This window comes from Mauremys reevesii, linkage group 2 (assembly GCF_016161935.1).
Source record: "Mauremys reevesii isolate NIE-2019 linkage group 2, ASM1616193v1, whole genome shotgun sequence".
NCBI classification, from domain to species: Eukaryota; Metazoa; Chordata; order Testudines; family Geoemydidae; genus Mauremys; species Mauremys reevesii.
The window spans coordinates 217704966-217716974 of record NC_052624.1 but is presented as its reverse complement, the minus strand read 5'-3'; the positions used below and the strand labels follow the sequence as shown (position 1 = coordinate 217716974).

General features: G+C 40.5%; 1 protein-coding gene across 2 annotated transcripts in view; it reads left to right on the top strand.

Annotated features, from left to right (window-relative positions):
- PXDNL (peroxidasin like) overlaps positions 1–12009 on the top strand; it is a 299709-nt gene that overhangs the window by 260544 nt on the left and 27156 nt on the right. For both annotated transcript variants that reach the window (XM_039527937.1, XM_039527936.1), the window contains exon 21: positions 2930–3068. In XM_039527937.1, the coding sequence (XP_039383871.1) occupies positions 2930–3068 (139 nt within the window). The remainder of the gene's footprint in view (positions 1–2929; positions 3069–12009) is intronic.

Below are 12009 nucleotides of genomic sequence, written 5' to 3'. Positions count from 1 at the left end.
CTCTTGCTTAAGGCTGTGAGCTTCAAATCCTGGCTTCCCCAGGCAGCAAACTCTCCTTTAAGTCCAGGATTTCACAGCCCTCCTTCTAGGGACTGTACTTGGTATTCATTTTTTCTCTCTCCCCCCTCAGTAGCTTCTTTTAGCAGCTATTTACCAGCAGCTTCCCCTTCATAAGACCCAGGTGCCGTCTTTGAAGCCCAGGTGAGTAGCGGGTAATCAGTCACAGGAGCACTGAGCCCTGCTCCCTCTTAAAGGGGCCAGTCACCCTGTGACAGTGATATATAACATATATCATTTCTGTCCTCAGAAGTCCCTGAGATCCCCTCTCAATTCCTTCATTTTTCAGAAAACACAGGCCACCAGCCAAATTGTATTCTCATTAGGGTTGCACTGCTGTAACTGGTAGCAGAATTTAATCCATAGACTTCTTAAATTTTTGTTTAAAAATAATTCAGTGAAACACCCAAAATTTTCAATTCATTATAGTTTCCCTCCTTTTGCATGTTCTCCATTTCTAGACTTCTCTTTCATGAACTGTCTACAAGTTTTCTGAATATATCCTCACCAGTCTCTCATACACTGGTAATTTTCTCCAATAGCTAAATTAATTCATTGCTTTTGTTTTTATACATCCTGGTATATTAGTTTATGCTTTCTCTCCTAAGCATGGACTTTTACCTATCCTTACTTCAGGAGTATTTTGCAATGTCTGTGACTCTTGAGGGTGCATCAGTTTCATGTTTCTTTCAATAGCCTCATTACAATACCAACAGTTTTTCTACATTGAATTGCTTAGGCAACCATTAGTAACTCTCCATTCTCCTAAGTTTGCCAAGTAATTTTGAATGCTATTGATGTTTTGTTAGAGTTCACTGTCCTCACTTTTCTGTTTGTCATTTTCAATAACTTCCACAGAGTTTTTTTTTCTTTGTGATGAATTTCAGGTCACTCCCATATTTTATAAAATTAACAGAATCAGTCTTACGACTGAATCCTGCTATTTATCTCCTTTCATATGATAGTATTTCCTCTCACACAGATCCTCTGTTTTAGATACCCATTATGGAGTCACATAGCTCACACTCAGTATAAAAATATTCCATACCTTTTTAAGACAGCTATTGACTTTTGTCAAGTGCTTTTCTAGAATAGTTGCCTTATGTGTAACTGGAACTATAATGTAGTAGCCTATGAATATACAGAGCTAGACCCTTAGCTGGTATAAATCACCCTGCCTCCACTGAAGCCAACTGTTTCAAAGGAGCAACATTGATTTATGTCAGCTGAAGATCCTGCCTGTTGTTTGTAATGATTTTAGGGACCTATGTCTAGCCCAAATTATATGTTGGATGAAATCTATTGGACTATTGCTCAAAGTGAATCAGTAGATGGACAGTTTTTGCTCATACAAATAAAACAAAAGAAGGGTGGCACTTCATTTTACTGTGTGAAAAAAACACCACCCTGAGCAACGTAACTTATATTGACTTAAAGTGATGTCTACACCACACTATGTTGGTGGGAGATGCTCTCCCTTTGACATAGCTTCTGCCTCTCATTGAGATGGAGTAATTAAGACTTAATTAAGTAATTAAGAGGGCAAGCGCTCTCCCATCAATCATAGAATCATAGACTTTAAGGTCAGAAGGGACCATTATGATCATCTAGTCTGACCTCCTGCACAATGCACGCCACAGAATCTCACCCATCCACTCCTGTAACAAACTCCTAAGCTATATCTGAGCCATTGAAGTCCTCAAATCATGGTTTAAAGACTTCAAGATGCAGAGAATCCTCCAGCAAGTGACCCAGACCCCATGCTACAGAGGAAGGCAAAAAAAACCCAGGGCCTCTGCCAATCTGCCCTGGGGGAAAATTCCTTCCCGACCCCAAATATGGCAATCAGCTAAGCTCTGAGCATATGGGCAAGACTCACCAGCCAGACACCCAGGAAAGAATTCTCTGTGGTAACTCAGATCCCACCCCATCTAACATCCCATCACAAGCCATTGGGCATATTTACCTCTAATAGTCAAAGATCAATTAATTGCCAAAATTAGACTATCCCACCAAACCACCCCCTCCATAAACTTATCAAGCTTAGTCTTGAAGCCAGATATGTCTTTTGCCTCCACTACTCCCCTTGGCAGAATGTTCCAGAACTTCACTCCTCTGATGGTTAGAAACCTTCATCTGATTTCAAGTCTAAACTTCCTGATGGCCAGTTTATATCCATTTGTTCTTGTTTCCACATTGGTACTGAGCTTAAATACTTCTTCTCCCTCCCTGGTATTTATCCTTCTGATGTATTTATAGAGCGCAATCATATCTCCCCTCCGCCTTCTTTTGGTTAGGCTAAACAAGCGAAGTGCTTTGTAATGTGAGTTTACCAGAGTGCTAAATTGGCATCGCTACATCAATGGCAGCAGTGGCGATTTAGCACGGGAGTGAAGAGAAGCCCTAACTTAAACCATTTTTGTTGTTGTTCTCGTGTTCAGTAGGATTGGCTTACTTTACACTTGTCTTGCTTTAGAGGTGTGATTTTTTTTGACAGCTATGCTTATTAATTTCTTAACATAGTTCTTGTCATGAATACATAATACAGATAGCACCTTTCCCACCTATGCATTGCATAATGTCTGACATTTCATTTGTCAAGGGGTTCTTGGTGTGGAGGGAGCTTTTCAGAAAAATACTTTTGAGGTCTGACTAACGTAGCAATGCATCTGTAATGTAACATGACGTTCATTTTATATTTCAAAAAAGTTTTCAACCCGTGAGATAAAATATCAAAAGCACAATGCCATTTCAGATTATTTTTTCCAAAGTTCTGTTAATTTTCAGCATAAATCCTATAATTCCCATGTGAAACCTTTTCTTCAGATTGTTATTTTCCATTTTCTGGTGGTAAATTTAACGTGTATTTCAGACACCAGGGAGATTTGCACAGGCATAGAAAGGCAGCCAGTGCAATGCATCTAACTGACATAGTATCCAGTGGATTTGCTCAAGATTTCAGCCATTTTGCTGCCGAAGTTGACGAGACCATTGCAGCTCTAAAACAGCAGGTTTGTCTTGTCATTATCTCTTCTACATTAAACTTAGATGTATTTCAGGATAACTAAAGTGAATGTGCCTTCAGCTAGTTTAATTAGACTTAGCTGGATCTTTCATGGTATGACAAATCATAATTATGACCAAGTACAAAATGTTTTGTTAAAGGAAATTGAGAGCTCCAAAGTTCAGATTCTCTGTGACAAATAGCTTAAAATTTATTTTACCTTTTTTTTTCTTTGAATGTTTCTTACAGTAAAGGTTTTTACTACTTGATACAACCAATAGTATGTGAAAGATCAGAGATGATATTTCAGTGAGTGTTTTTAGAGCAGACAGGCTTACAGCATATCTTTCCTTTGTTTCTAATGGTTAGTTTTTGTTTAAATATCTTTGAAATGTGGTTAAGTGAGACTGATGTCTAATCTGCTTTTTTTTTTAAATTGGATAACTATGTTCAAGTTTTTATGAGATACTGTTTTTGCCAGAAGTAATCATGAATACATGTACCTGAAATTGAGTAGTAATATACAATCTGCATTTCAAGGTAGCTTCATTTGAAAAGCTTTCATTTTTGGCCCATTGAAGATGGCTTTACATTTATACTATTCTGACTTCGGCGGGAAGCAGCGCGGGCGAGGGATGTGCTGGCCGCGGCTTCCCGCCACCCCCATTGGCCTGGGACAGTGAACCGCAGCCAGTGGGGGCCGCGGTCCGCCAAACTGCCAATGTGGCAGGTAAACAAACTGGCCCAGCCTGCCAGGGTGCTTACCCTGGCGAGCCGCATGCCAAAGGTTGCCGACCCCTGTTCTAGCACATGAAAGATTATGCCCAAATAAATGTTAGTCTCTAAGGTACGACAAGGACTCCTCATTGTTTTTGCTGATACAGACTAATATGGCTACCACTCTGAAACCTGAAATACCAAACTCATTCAAAACTGCCCTACGGAGAATTGATAACCAGAATCCATCTTTTGCTGAAAGGCAGGGGGAGGAGAATTAAAATGGAACTATGTACTGTGAGTATGTTTAGAGAAAATATGACAGCACACCAAGAAATTTCCATTCTTCTACAGATGCCAGCTTTCTCCTCCCAAGTTATATCATAATATGCACCCAGATTTTGTTAAATGGAATAGATTTGCTGTTTCCCTGCATAGTTTTCAGTCAGCCTCCAAATCTGGCTGTCATTGCACAGTTATTTATGAAATCTTCTTTACAATTGCTTTCAAAAAGAGGCCAAAAGGATATAGAATGGGCTTAATCTGCAAGAAGGGAGATTTAAGTTAGATATTAGGAAAAATTTTGTATCGGTAAGGATAGTTAAGTTCTGGAATAGGATTCCAAAGGAGGTTTGTGGAGTTCCCATGATTGGAAGCTTTTAAAAACAAGTTGGACAAATACCAATCAATTAGGTTTACTTTGTCCTGCCACAGTGCAGGGAGCTGGACTTGATGATTACTCAAGGTCCCTTCTGGCCCTACATTTCTATGATTCTATGATAGCACTGTATCAGTGTTTGGTAGTAGGTCTACAGGTGAAAAAGCAATATTTCTCTCCAAAATCTATATTTTAGCCATTGAGGGCCTTATCACTGAAGTCAGTGTAAGTCTTTTAATTGATTTCAATGCGCTTTAGATCAGGAAATTTGTTGGTAGCTATGTAGGGTACATTTCCATCAGCTTTTTCTTTTCTCCGTCAACTTCAATGGTGGAGAATCATGTCTGCTTTTCAAATAATGGCAACTTGTTTTACCATTCCTTCCCTTGTTACAAAGGTCACTGTCAATATCCAAGCTAATCTCTCTGCATCTGTATAGCATTTATTGCCATGACATTTAAGATCTGTACTTAGATTTAAAAACAACGGTGAAGCTACCAGCAGTTAGCCAGTACCTATGTTTAGAATGATGTGATAGAATATGATTCTGATAAAAAGATGTAAAGAAACATATTAGACACTTCAGAAATTTTGAAAAGGAACAGTTTTGGAGACTTTTAATTCTTTATACTGCTTACTCCAATATGATCAGAACTAATGCTAGCAAAGTGCTAAATATCTGAAGAACAAGGGCTTTCTTTTTTATCTTTTTACAATACAAGGAGGAAATTGAAATCAGCTTTCACTTTGGAGAAGATGCTGCCTCTCCATTATAACCTCACACAGTAACAGAGTTGCCTTTTTTTTTTAAATGGGAAAAACAGATTCCATCATGCACAATCATAAGAATCATAGCTCATCAACATAGTTTGAACTGTGGGCCTTCAGATGCCCAGTACAGACCTGTAGTACCTGCGCTAACAGACTAACTGGTATCCTTTATGGAAGCCAGCCACTATGTTGTGTGGTAATCACAGACTTTGCCAGTGGGTTACACAACTATTTGCTAGATTGCAGTAGAATGTTGGCGCTCAAGAATCATGGAGTTTATTCCTACCTTTGGGAATGTTGTGTACACTGATTAAAGCAGAGAGTACATGACAGCCAAGCATATTGAGTTGGTATTCTGAGAGTCACTGTGGCTGAATGTATAAGATTTGGATCTGCCATCTGATAGTTAGAGACCTGGGTTCTAGTCGGTACTGTGGCTTTGGGCAACCTCTTAGTCATGTTATTGTAAGGTGGGGAAATGACCCTTGATTCCTTTCCAGGGTAGGCCATTGCTTAGACCTCTCCATGACACTATCTCACTTCTCATGTGTGGTAGTGGGAGGTGGCCACCTTTGTCATGTAGTCCCACTCTCTCTCTCTCTCCCTCCGTCCAAGGACCCAATGGAGGGCACTCTGCAGGGCTGTAGTCTATGGAAGGGGAGGGGCTAGAGGAGTAGCTCCACATTGTTTGGAGATTTAGCCAGGGAGAATTGCACATCATTCTCCCCAGGAGTCCCACCTACAGTTGCAGAATGTCTGCAAGTTGAGGAGGGGTCCATGAGTCATTCCACTGAGGGGCCTGCTTCCCCAATCAAAGGAAGAAAGTGAGGTAATTTCCTCTCTCATCACCATCTTCTGTTCATTTTTACCAAAGGAAGGGCAATTTGACAAAGAGTGAAGGGTATGAACATGGCCACATTCAAGATTTAGGAAACGTGTTCACAAATACATTTTCCAACTAGCTGCATGTTAATTATTGCTGATTCTTTGGGTTAAGTGTGGCTCCTTACTGCACCCTGACTACAAGAGAGATGGAAGCATCCCCCTGCAGAGGAAGTTTCTGAGACAGATAGGTAGCTCCTGAGGGAAGGGAAGGAGCCCTGCCCCCAGTTCAGTAAGTGCCTAACTTTGAACACATAAGTCATCTCAGTGGGACAACTGCATGCTTAAAAATGTAGGCCTGAGCTTAAGGTTTAATGGGAAACCATGCTGAATTGGAGCCCTGTGAGCATTCAAGCCTGGGGGAAGGCCAGAATTAATTTTCTGTTAATAAAACATGTCTCATGAGAGGTGGCTTTTTCACTGTACTATATATGTGGATCTTTTGTTCAGACCTGTGGGTGGTGGAATTCCACCAGCCTGTCTTACACTCATGTTTTTATAGATTTTGAAACAACTGAAACTCAAATATTAAGTTAACTGCAAATATCTGGAGTTCCCTGTCTCCAGGGGTTTTACAGTTATTTGAAATATGACATAGACAGATTTGTAAATTTGTTTTCCTTTTGTAGAAAGACATTATTTATTTTGAACAGGAATATGTTAGATAATAGATAAACCTCTGTTGAAGGAAAAGAGAAAATTAAATAGTATTTCATCATTAAAGAAACACATTGATACATAGTTTAATGAGATCTTCAGCAAACAAAAACAGATGAGGGGGGATTACAGTTTAAATTGATTGAGAGTGTTCATATGAGAACTTCATCTTCTCATTTGCCTCTTCTTTTCCAGCTTTTCCCTTTTATACAACAAATTTGTTTTCTCAGTAGGGCATCCTCTCAAGGGCTAAGACAACAGTGTTGCAATAAAAAATATGATATAGAAAAGAATAACAGGGTGATGTGGTTCAGAATCAGCTGGATGATAGGGTTCAATGAAATTTAGAACATGATATTTAAGAAGAAAAAATTCAGATGCACACTGTAGAAAATGGATGGCAAAGGAATGGTCTTTTGCCACAAAGAGAGAAAATGCTGTTTTCATGCCTTGAGTGAATATGCATGTATTATATAGCTAGAGCCTTAATATCAACTGGATATGTAGATATCCATCTGGGAGCAAATGTAACCCACACGCCTTCTGAGTGTGGTGTTCCGTCCCCTCTAGTATCACCACTTAGAGATAAATGAGTCTGCTACAGCCTTAGCTAACAGCCATGTGGCTTTTAGCTCATGCAGTAGAGGCTCATGCACTAAGCTTCAGGGGTCCCAGGTCCGATCCTGCACGAAAATGACCAGGGTCTGTCGGGGTTGCAAGTGGGGGCTCATCCGGGATTTCAACTGGGAAGTCTCTGAAGCTTAGGACTTGCTTTCTCAGCTAAGGGAAGTATGTAACCCACACATCTCTTGGGTGTGGTGCTCTGTCCCTTCTAGTGGCACCGAGACCACTTAGAGATTAATGAGTCTGCTACAGCCTTAGCTAATAGCCATGTGCCTGAAGTATTAAGCGTCAGAGGCCCTAGGTTCGATCCCACCCACTGATGACCAGGATCTGTCGGTGTTACACAAATACACATGCTCATTCAAAAAGAGGATTTAGTGTCAAACATAGGTACAAATTGCATTACCGTATGATGACTGTTGATAGTGAACTATTTCTAATTGTAGGGGACAGGGCCGGCTCTAGACCCCAGCACGCAATTGCTAGAGCCGCCCCTGGTAGGGGAAACCCTGGTCCCTGCTGTAAAGGCCAAATAAATAGGTTTGGCTCAGGCATGCTACATGGGAGCTAGAGGGATGAAATCTTCCTAGCTCAGAGGCACAAACACCTATGAGGACAGGCTGCAATTGCTTCTCCAGTTGGCTTACAGCCCCCACCCTACCACATGGTTTGTCTGCCATTGGATCTGTGCAAGAGGTTTAATCACTGATCATGCCCCTTTCACTGCCCACACCCACCCACAAAACCCCCTGTGTGCATATGCTGCAAGAGAGAGCTCTGATCCTATCATGATGGATGTGTATAATTACCTAGAGAGAAAACATTACAGCTCTGACCTCTCTTCTTCGCAACCATCTGTACATGAGCGCAGCAAAAGATCTCCTATTGTCTATTCCTGACCTCTCAATATGTGAGAGGATTTTACACCTGAAGAATGCAGCTACTGAAGAGCTGGGTCATGCAATGTATGAAAATTGAGTAAATCTGCAGTCCATAAACTCCTATTGACCAATGAACAATATTTTACCAATTGTAGAATAATAAAACTTAGTGCTCACATAGCATTATTCATCAGGAGATTTCAAACTGCTTTACAAAGGCAGGTAAAGGATAATTATACCTGTTTTACAAATGAGAAAACTGAAGCTCAGAGGTAAAGTGAACTGGCCCAGGTCACACAGTAAATCAGTGGCAGAACCCAGTTCTTTTATTCCCATCTCAGTGTCTTATTCACTGGACCATACTGCCTGTCTATTTATATATTACTATGAGCTATGATTTAAAGTAGTAGATTCCTGAAGTATATGGAGACCCAAAACAGATTAGAATGGGAAAAAGGAGATAATTAATTCTCGTACAGGTTCATACTGGCAACTCATTGGGCTCCATCTTGGAAAAACAGCCTTACATCTTTCCCCTCACTCAACACGCTGAAGCATGCTCAGTACAGTCTTAGGGCTTCTAACAGCAAATAGCTATTATCACATTGGCAACCAGTTGGCAATAAGCATAACAAAAATACCTGCAACATTACTCTCCACCCTTTTAAAATATTAGTAATAATAAACTAAAAACATTAACATTGTACCAACAAAACAAAACATCCTAATTAAGAAGTTGGGGTAGCCTACCCTAATCGTCCGGCAATTACAAGGGCTTATTTTGCTCTGTAGAATAATTGCCTTACTGCTACAAGTCCACACTGTCTCCAGATTTAGGAGATCTCCTGGAATGGTACAGTGGAAACAACTTTGGTGCTTGGTCAATAGCAGGTGCAGAAGGGCTTTCTGATAATATAACTGTCTCCGGAGGCTTATCTTCCAAGTCTGCTGTAGTGGTTGATACAGTGTCCTCAGCAATCTCACTATATCTGGTTGTAGCAGTTGGGTAGTCTAATGAGTCCTTAACACCTGATACCTCAACATCCTCATGAGAATTCTCTACAGGTAACTTGTGCTACAATACAATTTGATAACCAGTGAGGGACACTGGGAAAATTTAAGAACACGTACTGCATTACCTACACCTAATGTTCTTTCTGATGCTCATACATCATAATATAACTTGTGTGCTGCCTGCTTTTCCTCCACCTTAGCAACATATTCAGAATATAGTGAGTCCAGATGTGTTTTTAGTTTTCTTCCCATTAAGAGTTATGTAGGCGGCTTTCCTGTTGTTGTTTATGGTGTCATGTGATACTGGAAAAGAAGTCTGGCCAGCTTGTTTTCCATGCTTCCATGTGTCATCGTCTTCATTCCCTCTTTTATGATTTGCTTCTGATATTCCTGAAATATAGCACCAGCGAACTGGGTACTACTGTCTAAGGCAATCCAACAATAGAAAAAGTATGTCAACGGTTATCAGTTGTAGCCTTGTGTAGAAGAGAGCATTATATCTTCCTCAATCCATTTTGAAGACATGTCAATTACTTAAAAAAATTCCCCCATAAATGGACCAGCATAGTCTACATGAAGTCTCACCCAGGGTTGTTAAGGCCATTCCCCTGGGTACAAAGGAACTTTCAGTAGAGCATGGTGGCTGGATTGGCAAGCTACACGCTGTCACATAATAGTCTTGCTTTTCTGAAGCATTCCCAGCTACCACACACAACTTTGTGAGAGCCCTTTCATACATACAATGCCAGGATGTGCTGCATGTACCAACTTTAGCACCACTGGTCTATTTATTGGATGTAGGATCACCTGGGACTGTAATAATAAGCACCCATCCTGGACACTTAAAGACTGCTTTTGGGAACAATAAGGTGGGAGCTCTGTGCTTACCCTTTCTGGCCAGCCATTTGTAACCATTCTCTGCACTCGAGACAATAATGGGACTATTTCTCTTTCTCTCTCTTTTTATTGATGCTGTACTGACTAGAGAAGTGGACAGTAGTCCAATAAGGAGGATGGTTTCTCTAGGCTGCAATACTTTTGATGGGCTATTTGGTAAAGGAAGTCTACTCAGAGCATGCACATTACTCAGTACTTTTCCAGGTTTATAATCAAACTTGAAATCATAAGCTGATAAGGTAAGAGTCCATTTCTGAATTCTGGCAAATGCCATAGTGGGTACAGGTTTGCTGTCAATTAACAGGCCTTTCAGAGGTTTATGGTCTGAATGTATAAAAAAATGCCTGCCGTATAGGTTAGAGAGGCACTTCTTTATCCCAAAAAACATGGCTAGCCCTTCTCATTCTAGTTGGGAATAACTTTTTTTCTGATGGGGCTAGTGATTTTGGTGTATAACTGATGGGATGCTCAGATCTATCAGACATTTGGTGAGCTAGTACCACTCCCACCCCATGTGGTGGTCGCAAGACAACACTAGTTCTTTCTGGCTATGTCATAAACAGACAGTTAAGGGTTAATTCCTCTTTTACCTCTAAAGGGTTAAGAAGCTCACATACCCTAGCTGACACCTGACAAGAAGGACCAATAAGAAGATAAGATACTTTCTAAGAGGGAGGAGGGAAAAAGTCTTTTGTCTGCTCTGTGTGTGCGTTTGCTGGGGTCAGAGTTCCAGAAAACAACCATCTAACCATTGTTTAAATTAGTGAGTATTTAGGTAAGAATGTGGTAGATTTCTTTATTTTTCTCTTTGTCATTTCTTTTGCAAACATAGAGGGAGAATCAAATTGGGTTTTTGTGTAACTTTAAGGTTTTGCCCAAAGGGAAATCTTCTGTGTTTTGAATCTGTTGTCTGTGAGATCATCTTGCTTCTAATCTCACAGAGGTATTCCTTTCACCCTTTTTCTTTAATTAAAAGTCTTGTTTTAAAAACCTGATTGATTTTTCCTTGTTTTAAGATCCAAGGATTTTGGATCTGGGCTCACCAGGAATTGGTGGGGGGGGGGGAATTTTCTTGAGTCTACCCAGGAAAAAAGGTACAGAAATTGGGGGAAGGCAGTTCCCAAATGGCTCTCCCTCAAACATTTTTTTAAAAACATTTGGTGGTGGCAGCGACTGTTTTGCCTAAGCTGGTAAAAATAAGCTTAGGGGTTATTCACGCAGGTCCCCACATCTGTACCCTAAAGTTCAGAGTAGGGGGGACACCTTGACAGGCTATCATAATGAACTGAAAGGTTTGATGGCTTGAGCAATTTCTTTGCTTCTGCAAACTCTATTTTTTGTTTCTCCACTGGAATCTTATCCCCATCTGACTTTGGTGGTGGTGCCTCAATAATGGCCTGTATCTTCTCTGTTGGATGTAAGCCAGTTGCATCAATTTTATGTCCCTGGTAAATTACTTCAGCAGCCTGAAGAATACACTTCTCCCTTTTAAGACGCATACCTGCATCAGCCAATCTTTGTAGTACCTGGTCCAAGTTTTGCAAGTGTTCTGATTCTGATTCCCCTCTAATCAGGATATCATCATGGTATACATAGGCATGTAGCATGCCTTGGAATAAATTGTCGATTACCCTTTGAAGAATATCCAGATCTGCTGACTTTCAGAATGGGAGGCAGTTGTAATGAAACATTGCTTTGGGAGTATTGATTATTACATAGGGCTTAGCTCTATTGTCCAGAGAGTTTTGGAGATATGCATTATTTACATTGACTTTTGTGGAAGCTTTCCCCCGATAAGGTAGCATACAGATCTTCGCCTGGGGAGTGGATAGGTATCTAACTTGACC